Source organism: Haliotis rufescens, unplaced genomic scaffold, assembly GCF_023055435.1.
Source record: "Haliotis rufescens isolate VD_foot unplaced genomic scaffold, xgHalRufe1.0.p SCAF_111, whole genome shotgun sequence".
NCBI lineage: Eukaryota > Metazoa > Mollusca > Gastropoda > Lepetellida > Haliotidae > Haliotis > Haliotis rufescens.
Window position 1 is genome coordinate 191,095 of NW_025963793.1, and position 18,925 is coordinate 210,019.

The following is an 18,925-nucleotide window of genomic DNA, read 5'->3' on the forward strand; positions in this document are numbered from 1 at the left end:
CATGCAGGCACAGAGCAGGGTTGGGTCATCATCCATCCCAGCAGTAGTGTCTCGCAATGTCAGGTCACTGTGACATTGGTCCTATCAGTCATTGAATTTAGTAGGGGCAGTGGGGTAGCCTAGTCCTTATAGCGTCTTGTCATGCTGATAGACTTCGATTCCCCACACGGATACAATGTATGAAGCCCATTTCTGGTGTCCCCCGCCGTGATTTTGCCGTGATATTGCTGGAATATTGCTAAAAGCGGCTTAAAACCATACTCATAATATATTTCAGTGAGTGAGTGAATGATGTTTTATTCTGGCAACACCATGGTGTGGAACACCAGAAATAGGCTGAACATATTGCATCCATGTCCAATGTCCTGTAACCACAAGGCAACCCACCCTTAATTGATATTGACAAAAATATTTAGGAATTTGACAAAAATGACACATTTCTTTAGTAAACTATTTATGATCATGATGATACTTACACAATTATTCAGTGAGTTGTGATCAAATTGCACTTGTTTTGAACATTGATTTATTTCTTGATATAATCTAAGTAAATAGGACTCTGTCTCTTCATGTCAGAGTAGACCGCCTCCATGGTCTACTGGTAGAGCGTCCGCCCGGAGAGCGGAAGGTCTGGGTTTCGATCCCCGGCCGTGTCATACCAATAGACGTTAAAAGGTTGTACTTGTTGTTACCCTGTCTTGCGCTCGGCATTAAGGGGCTAAAGCAAGGACTGGTCGGCTCGGGGTATTCATGTTAAACTGCGGCATGGTATCTCAGCGGGCTAGCACTATAAATTGGCATCAGTCCGGTCTAGTACAAGCAGCCACACACGTCGCTATATAAGTGCAATAATCTTGGACGCGACGTTAAACCCAATTTCACCTCACCTCGTGTAATGGATTTAATATGAGCAAAAGTGAATAATTACATGACCCAAAAAGTAAATCCAAAAATATTTGAACATCACAAATCAACTATCAAAAAGGGTATTTTGTCAAACCAGACTTCACAGCATTCTTTCAACTCACTGCTGTTCTAATGGATACTAAACAAACACACATTTTCAAACAAATAATATGACATATTTCCTCCTTGCTAAATGGAAGAAGTCTGCCAAAGTTACTCACAAGACTAGTGGAAATCACTACGTGATGTTTCCGCAAATCAACTCATTTTACTTTAACCACCATTCAGAAATGAGATTTCCATGAGCTGGAGATTTGAATCATTAACATGGATCCTGGTATGGCTAAGAGAGGGAACTCTGTGTACCAAATACCAACATGACCAATAGTCTGAAAAGGGCTTCCCGATGAACAGGATGTCACCCAACAGTTACATGAGAAACCCTGATTCATGATTCCTGTGCAAACCAATTCCTGAAATATAATTATAGTACCAGGACACATGAGAAGCCACTTGCTCAGTGAGCTGCCACATCCCCATGATCTCTGCCTGCATAAAGAAAGATTTCAAGCAATTTCTTCCCCACACAATTTAGACTGTTAAGATACCACAAGCCAATGTCCCGAAATAACTGCCTGACCAACTGCCCGTGGCTGTTAACTTCTTGTCGGGCTGCATGAAATTTTCCTTCACCTGCTCGACTATCTGGCACATAATATTAGGACTACCTATGTATTCAGTTATATTTTAACTCCTCTTACATTCTCAAGTAATTATAATCAAGGCGCGATTTGTTTCTTTTTTTTCACGATTTTTCAATAATTATAATATCAGGTAACTTTGAAGATGGCTGGCAATATTTATGGGTCACCTGCCCAACTGTCTTGTTTAGTTTTAAATTATTTCAAACACTGCCACAAGCTGGTCATCAGCTGGGACACAACTTGTCTCTGGCCTGCTAACCCTGGTAATTTTGTGTAATGATAAAGCTATACCAAAAGCTAGTAGAATTCAGGCCTTATACGAGGATGCCAACCCTCTTTTGGAAGGCCGGATGCTGTGCCCTGTTAAGTGGTATTCTGGATGCTGTAGTACGTTTGATGCCTGAAATATTTCAGTGTTGAAAATTATTTTCCATCTTTGTTTCTTTCAAAGATTCACAGATCTATAAAATATTAAGCAAGAAGCTTATGAACATGCATTTTATGTGAAATCCCAGGAGAATTTACTTGTACCAGCTGTGTACACTGATATGACCCAAGAGTTCTTATACTGGATGCCAAGAAAGCGGGGTTGGCACAATCCTTTATGGTATCACTATTGGGGCAAGTAAATGTTTCAGGTAAAGTTGCATACCTGTCATAAGACAATGTAGATCTGCTCTGCCCTCTCCTGAAGCCTCCTATAATTCCCTCCCCCACCCTAACAAAGTCTAGGCCACATGACTCTCCCTGTGCCTGTCCCCTCCCCAACGGTTCTTCAGTTCTTCTTCGTCCCCTAGGCTGCGGACACCCCTGTCTCTGCCTGCTCGTTCCCCAGTAGTTCGTCATCATCCCCGTCCCTGAGATTCTTGCTGAGCCGGTCAGCATTGGGGGATATTGAGAGCACCAGCCAACCCAAGATTGCAAACACCCCTCGGGCCGTGTTAATCCTTCTCCATTCTGACAGCTCCGACTCCGTCTTCTGGAACAGAAACAACATTCAGAGGCATCAAGGCTTTGGTTTGGTTTTGTTTCGTTTGTTTGTTGTTTAACGCCGCGTTCAGCAATATTCCAGCTATATGACAGCGGTCAGTAAAGAATTAAGTGTGGACCTGACAATCCAGTGATAGAAATCATGATATGCATCAACCAAATCAGCGAGCCTGACCACCCAATCCCGTTAGTCGCCTCTTACGACAAGCATAGTCGCCTTTTAAGGCAAGTATGGGTTGCTGAACAGAGTTAGAAATTGGCACTAGTCCTGTAGTCCTTACCAAACTGCTCAAAAGTAAAGGTATCCAAGGGACTAGTAGAAATTGGCCAATTTTAAGGGTTTTGCTATATGTTATCATCATAAGGACTTGTGGACAAAAACTGTTAATTTCTAACCCTGCTGAAGACCTATTCTACCCCAGATATTCACGGGGAGGCATCAAGGCTTATCATGACAGGAATGCCTTGAGCCAAGGACAGTCAGCCATTTCACCAACTATGAACAAAGGGACATTACTCTTGTCTGAGGTACCCATTTTGCCCGATATACAGTATGTCTTGGTACAAATCTAGATTCAAAATTTATGGATTGGAGTATTTGTTTCTTGGCCATTCCAGTTCTTGTTTAAAAAACAACTCAGCTTCTACACATATGTTACATTTTCAAGAACAATATCCAAAGAAAGGCCTGTTCAAAGGTGAAGTAGCTGACCTATAATGATATGGCTTACAGTACATTCGAGAGCCTCCCTCCAAATACTCATCCCTTTCTCCATCCCTCTTTTCACTCAGCTACATCATACCATGTTGCTGGTACCTCATGAATCAGCACCTCCCGCTGGGTGATTGACAGGTGCACATAGCCTCCATCAAACAAATCTTTATCACCAGTAATCAAGCTTATTACCCCCAATCAATAACCCAACCAATGCCTTTCTCACGTAACCATTCCTAACATGTAAATAACCGTTCGGTTGCTAGATTAAAATAAAGGATTCAAACTGGAACTGGATTCAAAAGTAGTTGTTTTTTAAACCATTGCATTTCTTGTTGAGAAAACCAACAACCCTATAGCTTCATACGGAAGCCTTTTAGTTTTAGGGCCATGTGTTTTTTTCGATACTATCTTGAAATTTCAAGATACTTAGTTGAAATTTCAACTTAGTTTTTAGATACTGTCTTGAAGTTGAAGTTGAAATTTCAAGATACAGAAGTTGAAATTTCAAGATACTATCTTGAAATTTCAACTTAGTATCTTCAAATTTCAATTTAGGATCTTGAAATTTCAAGATAGTATTGAAAAATACTAAAAAAACAAATGGCCCTAAAAGGCTTCCGTAGCTTCATCCACTGTTTAATCATTGTGATTGATGCTCATTTACTTCGTCCTAAAATGTTTTTAAGAGAGTGAAAATAGATTATTTTACTATTGAAATTTGCATGTTTATTACGGCCAATGAAATTCAGCCGATCGTAACTACATTGTTTCCATCAGACACACAGATTTAGAACTTTCAAGATAAATCACCTCTTTTGATCCCATTGGCTGTAATTGACCTTTTTAATTGACACACACTACAAATAACACGATGAGGAATTAGTCGACCATTTAGAATCTCTTTCACCAGGATTTGATACTTCAGTAATGGGATCGCTCATAAATATTTGGTTAACAGCTTCACAATAAGACACATTAAACGGTTCACGTCAACTCAAGATGGAAGGCATGTGGTAAAATAGTTTCAATTAGGCAGATTTAGGTGTTTACAGATAGACAAGAAGGTCCCAAATAGCAATGATTTAATTCTTTATCCCTTTACCTGACTGATTAATCACAATAAAAGTCATACAAGGGCTTTCCTGATCCGTTACTGCCTTGTTCCACTGTAACTGATGCTTGTGTTTGGTCTTAACCATCATCCCTATTGGATGGTGCCAGCATCACCTGATTACACTCATTGAACAAAAACACCTGGTGCCCAGTTAATGTTTACGGAAGCCTTTTAGGGCCACTTCTTTTATCTTTTTTTATTGAAATTTCAAGATAGAAAGTTGACATTTCAAGCTGCTATGTTGAAATTTTAAGATACATATTTTGAAATTTCAAAGTAGACACAATTTGTGGATAACAACTTCTTTATTTACTATAAAGGCGACGCTTCGGTATAGATCCTTATACCGTTGTCCTTGTTTGAAAACGGTATAAGGATCTATACAAAATGTTGCCTTTACAGTAATCAAAGAAGTTGTTATCCATAAATTGTGTCTGCCTTGTCATCCTTCAACTTCTTAGTAATGCCTTTCAAACAATTTGAAATTTCAAGTTAAAATCTTACAATTTCAACAAAGAATCTTGAAATTTCAATAAGGATCTTGAAATTTCAACATAGCATCTTGAAGTTTCAATTTCAAGATAATCAGTTGAAATTTCAAGTTAATAAGTTGAAATTTCAAGTTATAATCTAAAAATTTCATCTTATTATCTGTAAATTTTAACTTAGTATGCATCTTGAAATTTCTACTTAGTATCTTGAAATTTCAAGTAAAAAAATCCAAATGGCCCTAAAAGGCTTCCGTAAATGTTTGACATAAATCCAATCACCAGGGCAGAGATAACCTTGGCCCTAACAGAGCAGGGAGAATAAGTCATCCACATGTAGGCTATTATATATCTGCATGCTCCTGTACAGTGTATACACAGGACATATCACATTTCTTGACATGGTGATGTTAACCACATCATCAATGACCTCACTTCGTTCGTTATTGCATGTATCAGTGGTTCTTGATACAGATTTAAAACATTTTAGGTAATATTTCACATAAAATTACAAATTGAATACATTTTTGTAAAGATGAGTACTTGATAGGCTCTGTGCAGCAATGTCACAGAAAATATATTACTAAAAACAGATTTATTGTCCTGCAAAGATGACCTGAAAAAACATCACTTGGAAAAAAACTCTCCAAAGTCTGACAGATGCGAATTTCTAGGGTAAGATGGCAGATGGTTTGATTGACAGTTAATTAGTCATTACCCCCTGGTATATATTTTAGTATTTCCTATTTTAGTTTTGAAAAAGTTCTGCCTTGGATCAGTTTTAACATTTTTGTGTAAAATCAGATCTCCCATTTTAATATATCTGATTTGGTTTGATGTTGAAAAACAACTGACAAACTATGCCATCAAACTCAACTCTTAGCCACAACGCCAGACATTCACACCCAACCCTGAATCAAGACACCAGACATTCCTACCCAACCCTGAGTCAAGACACCAGACATTCCTACCCAGCCCTGAGTCAAAGACACCAGACATTCCTACCCAGCCCTGAGTCAAGACACCAGACATTCACACCCAACCCTGAGTCAAGACACCAGACATTAACACCCAACCCTGAGTCAAAACACCAGACATTCACACCCAACCCTGAGTCAAGACACCAGACATTCACACCCAGCCCTGAGTCAAGACACCAGACATTCACACCCAACCCTGAATCAAGACACCAGACATTCCTACCCAACCCTGAGTCAAGACACCAGACATTCCTACCCAGCCCTGAGTCAAAGACACCAGACATTCCTACCCAGCCCTGAGTCAAGACACCAGACATTCACACCCAACCCTGAGTCAAGACACCAGACATTAACACCCAACCCTGAGTCAAGACACCAGACATTCACACCCAACCCTGAGTCAAGACACCAGACATTCACACCCAGCCCTGAGTCAAGACACCAGACATTCACACCCAACCCTAAGTCAAGACACCAGACATTCACACTCAACCCTGAGTCAAGACACCAGACATTCCTACCCAGCCCTGAGTCAAAGACACCAGACATTCCTACCCAGCCCTGTGTCAAAGACACCAGACATTCACACCCAGCCCTGAGTCATGCACCAGACATTCACACCCAACCCTGAGTCAAGACACCAGACATTCACACCCAGCCCTGAGCCAAGACACCGGACATTTCTTGAGGTTTTGCTCCTTCAGTGTCCTGAGTCACTTTCCACTTACATAAAGGAAATTTGTATGTAGTCAGCAGAGCTTGCTCCTATTAAAAGTTACTGGCCCATCTCCAAACTAAGTGGTCTACAACAAAATGGTAGAGGCCGCGAAGTGTCTGAATCTGAGGTTCAAAGCTAGAACTTCTCACCCCTAAAATGTTTTTTTCCTGCACTCTGAGGCTAAAATTTGGCTTCCATTTGCCTCATTTCATGGCAATTTAGGAGCAAATAAAGAAGTTGTACACGAAATACAAAATGGCTTCCGGTGTCATTCACTGAGATGATCCAATAAAAAAATATTAAACATACACAGAGAAGGGGTGAATTTAGACTAGCCAGACGGGTCATCTAGTTTACGTTTCAGCAAGCCCTTTGATATTTAACTAGGCATCGGCCAACGGGCCAGCAGTTATATCGACCCCTGTTAATATCATTATGAGACCTGGTGTAATCAATGTCTTTTTGCTGAGCCATATTAAACATCTATATTCAGCCAGTCATTGGACATTATCTGACATGCCTGTGGTAGAGCGCTTTACACGATATAATCACGGTTACTAATAGTAACAAAGTTCAAAATGATAACAGCCAATCAAATAGCCTGTGTGTTACACGTCTTATGCAGGTATTGCAATTGGCACATGTAACGTAGCTTCTCACAGTTACACCTCCCCACACTCTGTTAGATCAATGAGGATATCACATTGGGAAGGTGAGGTGAGGTGAAATGGGGTTTAACGTCGCGTCCAAGATTATTGCACTTATATAGCGACGTGCATGTACGTGTGTGTGTGTTTGTGTGGCTGCTTGTACTAGACCGGACTGATGCCGATTTATAGTGCTAGCTCACTGAGATACCATGCCGCAGTTTAACATGAATACCCCACTCAGACACAGTATACTGACTCCGAGCCGTCCAGTCCTTGTTTTAGTCCCTTAATGCCGAGCGCCAGACAGGGTAACAACAAGTACCATCTTTAAACGTCTTTTGGTATGACGCGGGCAGGGATCGAACCCCGGACCTTCCGCTCTCTGGGCGGACGCTCTACCACTAGACCACAGAGGCGGTCTACATTGGGAGGGAACTTGTTCAGGGTACGATTTCATTCTGTTTTACCACCTGCACCAGGTGATCCAAGTGAAATAATCAGGCTGCCCCACAAAAATATTGGTTGTACCATCTTATCATGTATTGAAATATTTTGAATAATAAATAAATTCAAAGAGAAAACAAATTTGATAAGGTGCTCCAGGATTTTATTTTTAGAAAATCTGGATATGGCTTTTCACATCTTGATATGTGTTTGATGTGATTGTAACCTCACGAGTGACTGTTCTAGTGGTAATTGTGAAGAATTAGTTCTGCACGTTCGCTGCATTCAGACCTGTTTATTTCACTATTTTCATGAAGTTTTGTTTCCTGGATTCTAAAAGATTTGCAACCAGTTCTAAAACAATTCAGTTTTCCACTTTTATGAAATATAACTGCTGCTGTGCACACGTGTTGGAGGGAAATGTTACCTGCACTGGGTGCAACCTGGCAGTAAAGGTTACCTGCACTTGCAATGTTTTACCTGCACAGGTGCAGCTTGGATATAGCAAAATCGATCCCTGTCGCTTCGGTCCATGTCAAATACACACTGTTCATATCTGATGTTAACATACAGGCAAGTGGAGGGAAATGACCAATGCTTGCCTATAACTGCATGTCAAAATGACACAGCTGTTCTGAATTTGATACAAGTATTTCTGTGCCCTAACACCTGCCATGTATCAGTTTTATAGATTTCTGACAAGATCTATTCTAACCATACCACTTTATATGATAAACAGCGTACTTGTCAACCACCATTAAATATCCTCAACTTCACACTCTATGACACCAATCTACTCACATCAGCATCAGCCCAGAGTTCGGGGTTCTTGTTGTAGAGGTGCATCCTGTCCTCCGTGGAGACGATGCTGACGCTGAGGATTGCAGCAGTGAGGTAGAAGATGATGGAGACAGCACCGTTCTGGAGGGTGAATGCTTGCAGCAGAAACCTCCGTGTGATATGGCCGATGTCAAATCTAGAAGAGTACACAATTAAGGGGAGATAACCAACAACATTTGGCAGACATTTCAGGTTTGTTACTGTTTGGGACACAATTTTACCCCCCCCAAAATATTCAAAACCCAATTACTTTCATTTAACTTGCGTACAGAAACGCATGCATTAGATGAAAAACTCAAATGTATAAAAACAGCACACGTAAATACCCAATGAAGCTTTATAAGCGAGCGTACAAAGGAGCTAATTTACGAGCTTTTACACAATTACGAGCTGATTTACTTTCCGAGTCCAGCCTATAAGTTTAGAACAGTTATATACCTCTAAAACATTATTTCACTTTTTTTTAATCTTAAAATGTTCACTAATTTTGGGAAAAACCCAAAAGAGTGATGAATAAATGAGTGAAAAAATATTGGTTAACCAATGAAAACTGTAATAACCCAATTAAAATAGAAACCCTAGAGTAAAAACTCAATTGCTCAAAAAGTTCTGTATAGCTCTGCCTGAAACATAGAGATGACATCAACCCTGCTTCAGATACCGTATTCGACATAATAAGCGCCCAGGATGCTTTCAAAATTAGAAATAGGGGTCTCTAATTAGAATATTATTTTGGTGAAAGGGTTGAAAGATCGTAAATTTCGTGGCTTATGCTGACAGCCAGAAATGATACAAAAGAAAAGTCTGTGCGTATTATACACAACAGATATATTTTTCAAGAATTTAATTGCCCGTAATTAAGGGTGCATATAACACACGAGTGCGTATTATACACGAATAAATAAGTCTTGTGTACATGGATCAATCGGAAGGGTGCTAATTGGGATTGTTCACAAGCCAATATATCAGCAAATATCGCTGTTGGCGCTTATTACATCGAATACGGTAGTTATTTTGCCTGTGAGATAACCAATCATTTCCCACCTGTCACAGGTAGACACGACACACAGGGCCAGCAGGAGGTAGGCACAGCACTGGACGGGAAGCGCCAGGGTCTGGTAGTGTTCCAGGAAGTCGGTGCTGCCGAATGAACTGAGTATATACACAATGACAATCTGCCACAGTGCCAGCCCGGCAGTCAGGCCGTGTATGAAGAGTGTGATTGTCTTCATGATACGGTACGTGGTAAGGGCTAGCTCTATTGTTGTCTTGCGTGGGGATTCAGATTCAACCTTCTTCTCAGCTTCTTCAGCTGCGAGTCTTTTGGCCATTTTTGTTTTGTTTTCTTTCTTGAAACCACCTACACCGATAATGGAAGCATCCATAAAATCAAATGTCCTAACATTCCCCGATTCCATGGGATTTGTGTCAGAAGCAGAAATTTGAGGTAACAGTTTAACAGAGTGCAACAATACGATACATATAATTATCTTGATAAACGGGTCACGATATGCATTTCAATACGCAACAAGGAAGCCAAAATAATCCCATACAGCAGATCTGTTGGAATCTGGAGGCCTTCATCTCACATTTATCCATATATAGTAAAGAAAGTTAAAAGTAAGTATTTGTATCGTCATGAAACTAGATAATGGTTTTCGTGCATCATATAAAGGCCACAAATTGTGGTGCTTCAGATCTTTGGTATATCGTTTCACCCTTACATTCTAAACATACCAAATTCATAGTTTGTGAGTTTGTGAGTGAGTGAGTGAGTGAGTGAGTGAGTGAGTGAGTGAGTTGTGTTTAATGCCCCTTTTAACAGTATTCCAGGTATAACAGGGCGTGTCAGCTTAATGTGGGAGGAAAGCCCGAAGTGATGCAGGTTTCAGTCGTTTACCACTTCGGTGAAACCCACCAGCATGGGTATGGTGCTGACAAACCTAGAAACATAATCAGGTCGAACCAGGATTTGAACCCAAAATCATAGGTTTCTGGTGTGCCCAAGGGACGCAACTCTGCACAGCGAATCGCGGCGCCTTAGACGACTGGGCCAACCGTGCCCCTCAAAGTTGGTGTGTTCATACCAAATTAACAGAAACATGGATCAAACAAGTCTCCCTGACCAATTTCCATGGACCTAAGCTGGGAGTGACAATCAGTAGTCACCAAGCCTGACAATCTGATCCATTTAGTCACCTCTTACAAGCATTGGTTACTGGGGATGTATTCTAACCCAAAATCCCCACAGTGCAGTGAACCCAGACATGAGTTCAATAAAGTAAGTCTTACCTATCGTTTCCACATATATTTTCTGTGTTGGCTGACTCCGTAGGACTCCGACATTGGTAGTCTGTGGCAACTCGATGTCTTCTTTCTGGTCATAATCTTTAATAATGTCTTCCTCAATACTTGTGAGATCAGCTGCAAGCCCGCTGTCAGCGTACTCATTGTCCTCCGTCTTCTTCTTCACCACCTTCTTCTTCTTGGCCTTCTTCCTTGGAGTTCCTTCCTTGCTCTCCTTTGTGATGAGACTTGCTTTACTACCTGTGACATCCTGGGGAGAAGATTCAGTTTAACATGTTGAAAGTAATTAGACTTGATCTATCATGCCTTTGGTTGGGTACTTGTGTCAAGTTTGTTTGTTTGTTTGTTGTTTAACGCCACACATATTCCAGCTATGATTGCGGTCTGTAAATAATCAAGTCTGGACCAGACAACCCAGTGATTGACATCATGAACATCGATCCACGTAACTGGGACACAATGACATGCATCAATCAAGTCAGCGAGCCTGACAACCCGATCCTGTTACTTGCCGCTCACGACAAGCATGGTTGCTGAAGACCTATTCTACCAAGACCAAGTCAACACAGGTATGTTGCTAGAAACATAATCTGGACCCACAGTGACAAGTTTCCGCACAACGAAATAGGGACCATCACGACTAGACCATCCTTGTCTCTGTTCAGCTTAGGTCTGGACCTTTTTAACACTAATAAGTGTCTTGTGAAAATGAAATATTTGACTGTATTTCATTCTAGTATTCTGTAATTATTAGAGGCAAAGTTACCCAAAATGGTGAATATCTAAACAGGTCTGGACTGAATGCTGTACTTGAATGCAAAAGCATGTTAAAATGCTGCCTTCAGAGTAGAGGGCGTTTGTAGATTCTATAACAAATGAACTTTCTATGTAACATATTTTTTATATGGTGTATCATAATTGTAGTTCAAAGCCAATAATTTAGGTGAGACACTTGAAATTCATGCATATTTTTTTTTTGCTTGAAGGGCAGTTTGGGCCATAAATATGCATGACTCAACACTGAATTTGAAGATAGATAGAAGATAGAGGGCGCATGTAGGTTATAGTGACATGGGAACAGGATGTTAAATTTTCCTTAAACTGTTGAAGGAACACAACTCTTCACTGGCACATTTGCCTTGAAATGTCATTGATGCATTCAAATTTGAAGGTGTTATTATCACTGAAATCACATTGTAACCACAAGGCAAAGGGAGGTAACCCATGTTGTCTTTTCAATATGATTGCAAAATAAATGCTGGAAAACTTTCAGGCACATATTCTCTGTTAATTGCAATAATAAACTTCGTAAGTGCAATTAAAAAATGGATCAATACTTGAACTTTGAATGAGGCAGAGGGTGACCTGATTCACCAGATAAGAATATGTCAAGTTTATCTCCATGCTCTGGTGAGTGACTGATATCTCAATTAAATGTAAAGTACAGTTGATGAGAACAATGATTTGTGATATGTTTGACATGCAAGATATACTATACATTTCAAGCATGTGTTTCTTTTTTAAAATATCTAGAGTTGAGGAGAACCAGTCCATATCATTTTTCACTCATCTTGAACTAACAGACTAGCGGCCTTGTATACCTCAGTCCTTGATGTGATTATTTGCAGGTGCCTTCAAATTTATTATTGTACCAGGACCTGTTCGAGGTAAAGCAGGGTGTTCTCATTTGTTGTAATGTTAGCAACTCAACCTTCTTTGGAGATGTCATCAGTTCCTAAAGTCGTAAGGTATTATATCGGAGTAAATGGTCTCATGCTCAATGGTCTGATGTTACTGACATTGGCCACTAAACATGTTGAATGTAGCATGGTGCGCTATATTATCACGGTAGTTAATTTATAATGGACCATAATGACATACGCTTACTAACCTATAAAATATGTCATACTCAAAATGATTCTTTTTATTTGTTAAGCTTTTATGACACGTCAAATAGGATTGATTGATCCTGATTTTCTTCAGCGAGATCAGAAAACAAGGATTCTGCCATTAGCAACTCAAGGGCGGCCAACTCTATATTATCGCAGTATCACTAGTTTGTGGTATGATATATGTGGAATAAGTGTTTTACATCTCTTCCAGGGTGCACGTGAATACAGTACGACTTCTTGTGAGGACGATCACTGTCAAATAGGTGACAGACTTGTGGTTACAGGCTAGAGTGAGTGAGTGAGTGAGTATGGTTTTACGCCGCTTTTAGCAATATTCCAGCAATATCACGGCGGGGGACACCAGAAATGGGCTTCACACATTGTACCCATGTCGGGAATTGAACTCCGGCCTTCTGCGTGACGAGTGAACGCTTTAACCACTAGGCTACCCGACCGCCCCGTTACAGGCTAGAGGTATACATAGTGTCTCGTGACTTTAGTCTACAGACACTCATGGGTGATCCTGATGCCATTTGGCACACTTGTCCAATTCCGTATCCTACAAGATACTAAGTGGTGAGAGATGAGCCGATATGGTGCGAACTTCTCCAGGCGTCAGATGTTGAATTCACGAATATGCATGAATGACAGGGTTTTAATAATATGCTGCGTGATTTTGACCCAGAAAAGTGTGGGAGGGAACACTGTAAGGATATCAAGGAACATAATATAGGCCTCAAAGTTGCGACTAAATGCCAATGCGACCTAAATTTCAGTTTGTCTACTGTCTAAAATTCAGAGGTAGCCAAATGACTACCTTGAAAAATATCTTGTGGCGACTAAATTCTATTGCTACACATATGAAGACGCAACTTGTCACAATAAATTCCTCCTAAAGTCAACAATGAACCGAAATACATAAACATTAATGTTATTAGTATTTTATTTTTGTTGATAATTTATTGGATAAGCAAGGATATACCTATGTAATCTAGTAACATAAATTGCACCATTGTTCGAGTCACAAATAACAAAACTCAGGTACAGTTTCCACTAATAGACAATTCCAAGACTAGTGCTATGACTTGTATATATATTATAATAGTTATTTGATAAAAGGTAATTTCAAATGCTTTTGGCTACCTACAATATTGCCTTGACTTCTTGATTTTACCATTGGCTACCTGGCAATCTCATTAAAATCAGATCTTAGTTCTCGCTACCGCTAAACAAAGATCTCAGGACATCCCATTAAGGGTCACGTCAGATCGACCTTGCACGAACTTTGACCGACCAATGGAATGACGAATCAGAAGGCAGCTTTCTCGTTCTTTACGGGACTAATTTCAAATTGGCAACTACGCTTCGAAACATATTTTGACAAATTCTCGATTACAAATTAGAAACCTAAACAAAAGAACATTCTGGAATGGCTACTAGATGGTCTAGATTGTATGGATTCAGTCGTTAAGACCTTAACTATCTTTTGGAATACCCTGTGTTAAAGTTTTCGAAATTGCATGATTAGAAATCACATTCTGACTGTCACTTTCATAATCTGGTAAACGACGCTCTGATTGGTCGGATGAAAAGTCGTTCTGACGTGACCCCTAATGGGATGTCTCCAGATCTTTGTTTAGCGGTAGCGAGAACCAAAGTCTGATTTTAATGAGATTGGCTACCTGGAAAACAATACTTGTAGCCATATGGCTACTTGGTAAAGATCTAAACTTTGAGGCCCGTAATAAGGAACTGGGAAGGCACGGGTTTTTGAATCACCACTGACGAAATGTTGTGAATGAAAGTGGCTTAGGTTGAATAACAAGAATACCATGACAATTGCCATTATTTCCATTCTTTGTGTCTTGGGCTCCACTTATGCCAATGTTTGAAAATGCATTAGAAGGGGGTACAACCCCCTATGACCCCTTCACAGCTCATAAAGCCTTGTATCCATCCTTGTCCATACAAATCTAGTGATTTATGGCATAAGAAGCCCCACAGTAGACAGTGTTTGGACCGGCAACGTTTAGATGTGTGCAACGTCAATAAACAAATACCAAATAAACTGCATTCCTGTGCATAACAATGAAAACCACCTAAGCAACAAAAAAAATATGCATATTAGTTCACAATCCATTCATCCACATGAGTTAAGTTAAAACAGAAATAAAATATATATTGAAAATAAAAATGCTTTCATAAACTGGTGTCTGCCAAATAACATGCCGCCGCAGGCTATATTTAGCAAACAAATATTGAAAACTCGCAACATCTCTGGGCTTATTCAAAGACACGTGTGTAAAGATGATCGATCACCATGATCACAGAGAGGAGCTCATGCACATTCGCTGACCCCTGACGTCACAGGGCATTGTTTCGACGGTGTATCTGACAACACAGTTTCACAAATTAAGTCATTAAGTTATAGAATGACTCTATATTATCACAGACTCTGTATTATCGTAGTATCGTAAATCTTGTAATCTACATCCCCTGTCAAGTGTTAACTTATGCAAAGCTAAGCACAATATTTCATGGCATGATTGAATACATCACTTGTTGCATTATGTCATGCCTACTCGTAAGTACACACGTTAACTTTTTATGATAGTTTCTGGAATGTAGTGGAATTACCCCTACCTCCTTTCAAAATTAGTTACAAAAGAATTCACTTGTTTGGATGATGTCCTTTGACCCAACCTAGGTCCTATGAATATTGATTATGCATAATCCCAAACAGGAAGTGATGTAAACCACATAATCCAAATGTATTACACAAAATATTGATATTGTGATAATATAGAGTTGCCCGCCCTTGAGTCGCCAATGACAGGTACTTATTCACCAAACTCGATAAAGAAAATTAGCATCGATCAATCATAATTGATGTGTCATAAAAGTTGAAAACATAACAAGAAACATTTTGCGTATGACATAGTTAAGCATTCGCCATTAAAACCCATTATAAATTAACTACTACGATAATATGGCATACCATGCTAACTTGTTTACTAAGGAGTAACTGTGCCATACCGCAGTGAGTCCTGTATTTGATCAATTGATGAAATATCAAGCTTAGATTTGCACAAGTCAACAGTCGACAGGTGGTCTGTATTCAGAGATTTTCTGATACAGCGATAATACAGGCAAAACCTGCGATAATATAGACAGACTATACCCTCTACAGAATCTCTTGACAGTCTTGTATAGTATACACTTGATACACATCTATATCTTACATGACAAAATACGGTGTTACGATTTTCCCTGGAAAGTGACAAGGATTCCGTAACATAAACATACCGAAGTGTGTCAACATAACTTTCCATCATGACTGAAATGACATTGTTGATTACAGTAGTGTCTTGTTTCTATTGCAAATCTAAAGTAAGAAGCTGGTAACAGTGAACGAAAACTGAACTAGTAAATTTCAGCTGTGTCTATTCTCATTTAAAAAAGCCTAAATACCTCATCTCTCGTGGCACTCCTGTCAGACACCGGCTGTTCATCAGTCACAGTAGCAGGTTCTTTCGGTTTTGCCTTCTTCTTTTTCTTTTTTGGAGCTGGTGTTGTCGCCTCCTCGACTGGTTTCTCTTCTCCATCCGTGTCTCTACTCGCACTTGGCGTCCTTCTCCTTCGCCTTGGGGTCGGTTTAGCATCTTCCGTGCCCGACCCAACGTCGGGATCTGCAGCCGGCTTCTTTTTCTTTTTTCTGACAGGTTTAACTGCAGCATCGGTGTCGGTATTTTTCGGACGAGGTGAAATTGGAGGTAATTTTCGACCCGGGCCACCTTCGCCGTCCGCCATTTTGTTGCGAGGGAATGCTATCACATTCAGATTTGTTCGGGCATTTCCGTCACCGAGTTTCACAATGGGTGTTTTCCGAAATGTCTTAGTTAGGCGAGCGAGGCTTCGAATGAATGTTGTCACAACAAAGAAAGAGAGCAGCGCTTGCAAGCAGAGAAAACCAGAGACCTTGTACCGAAACCAACATCAAGCATACGTTCTTATCTTTGATATTTTGTCATCTGTTTAAACATTTTTTTTTTTATAATTTAGACATACGATAGATCTAGTGTCATGCATGGCATTTTCAATCGAAAAATGTCACTTTTATGATTTTTATTGAATGTTTTAGGGATTGGAATTTCCTTATTTTAACAAAATCAGTATTATAAAAAAACTTAGTTGATGGTTGGCCTAATGGCTGTCTGTACTTTCCATTTTCTAATATGCTCACATATGACACACACCGACTTTTCAATCTGCCACAGGAGGGCGCTTGGATAACCCGTGACTTTTTCCCTAACTTGATGGAAATCGCCCTAAGTGAGATTTGGACATTTTAACGAAATTTAAGCCTATATATAGAGAAAGAAGTTGCTTGCTGAGAGTGTATATATTATAGAACCCACAGACGCTAACCAATCTGAAGGAGGCACTACAACTTAATTGCCTATATAAAATGAAGTGTAGGGGTCCGGATCTGTTTAGACGTTTGCTTAGTCATGTAGGGTATACTAGAATTAAATAAAGATAAATGTTTCAATTTCACAGGGCACTGATTACAGACAGACGGGTTTCTTTGCAATTAAGGCCACATGAATTTCATCTTCAATTTCGTTACAATGTTTACACAGAACATCATCAGTTGTTGTTGATACACCCCTACGTAGATGCTGTATACCCAAAGAATTACTGTGTCTACATATAGTCTGGATTTAATACTGATTTTTCATCTTCACACAAAAAACAAACCCACCAAAACCCGCCACATCGTCAGCTGAACATTACGTGACACAATGAAGCGCTCGTAAAATTAATCGTTTGTTCCACTCTTTTCAACATCAACGCCACGATAATATACAAAAGATGTTTGTACATGTTTTGTCGATTGATAGATTTAACTCAAAAACTTATAAAATTCTCATTTTGAAAACCAAACAAAAATTACAGTCTTTGAAATGCATTTAGAAGTTGGAGAAACATGAATACATGAGTCTTTTTATGCATAGCAACTTCTTTTATTCTTTGTCACGACCTTTCGGAACTACTCCCTGCTCCTTCATCAGGTGAATGCCGAGTAGTTGGTTGGCTGGTTTGTTGTTTAACGCCGCACTCAGCAATATTCCAGCTATATGACGGTGGTCTGTAAATAATCGAGTCTGGACCAGACAATCCAGTGATTAATATCATGAGCATCGATCCACGCAATTGGGATCGATGACATGCACCAACCAAGTCAGTGAGCCTGACCACGTTAGTCGCCTTTTACGACAAGCATAGTCACCTTTTACGGCAAGCATGGGTTGCTGAAGACCTATTCTACCCTGGATCTTCACGGGTCGAATGCCGAGTTAGTGCATAGAGTTTATTTACGATATGTTTACAAAACACAAGGGTGATGAATGTACAAATATAACATTATAATGACGAAAGCCAATGAGATATGATTGATGTACAAGGATAACAGCATGATCTTTATTTCCTAATTACTTATATCACAATAGCTAGCTTCTTGTCATCACTGCACCTTCAGTGTACTTTATTGAATCCTCTCCTGTTAATCTCATTTGCTTCGTCATTATATTGTTATCTTTGTACATTCATCCCAACTTGTGTCGTGTAAACATAATGCTAGTATATATACAGCATTCACCTGTTAAAGGGGGCGGTCGGGTAGCCTAGAGGTTAAAGCGTTCGCTCGTCGAGCCGAAGACCCGGCTTCGATTCCCGACATGCGTACAATGTGTGAAGCCCATTTCTGGTGTCCCCCGCCGTGATATTGCTGGAATATTGCTAAAAGCGGCGTAAAAAACCATACTCATTCACTCACTCACTCACCTGTTAAAGGACCAGGAAGTAGCTCTGAAGCGTCGTGACAGGTGAGTTAAAATTTAACGTCACATCGGCAGTATTTCAGCCATATCGTGACGAGAACATTAATAATTCTTAAATTTAGATGAATAAAAACCTGTCATCGACGGACAGTATAATAACTAGACTATCACAGTTTAGAAGTAAAACCTGTTTCGTGAACAATTAAAAGAATAACCTTTGATTCAACAACACATTATAAAAACGGGCTATAGATCACCAGCAACCATACTAGGGACCGTGGGGACTCACGATACTTCTGCTACCTACACGGTTCCCCAGCAGGATTTACAC

At 39.9% G+C, this 18,925-nt stretch overlaps 1 protein-coding gene across 1 annotated transcript; it reads right to left on the reverse strand.

Annotated features, from left to right (window-relative positions):
- Positions 1-767: 767 nt before the first annotated feature.
- LOC124151316 (transmembrane protein 237-like) lies at positions 768-16,581 on the reverse strand. Its single transcript, XM_046523719.2, has 5 exons — positions 16,223-16,581; positions 10,845-11,109; positions 9,597-9,912; positions 8,514-8,688; positions 768-2,589 (listed from the first exon to the last, which is right to left on the reverse strand). Exons 1-5 carry the CDS (start codon positions 16,559-16,561, stop codon positions 2,404-2,406), a joined length of 1,281 nt encoding a protein of 426 aa, XP_046379675.2. The 5' UTR covers positions 16,562-16,581; the 3' UTR covers positions 768-2,403.
- Positions 16,582-18,925: the final 2,344 nt, after the last annotated feature.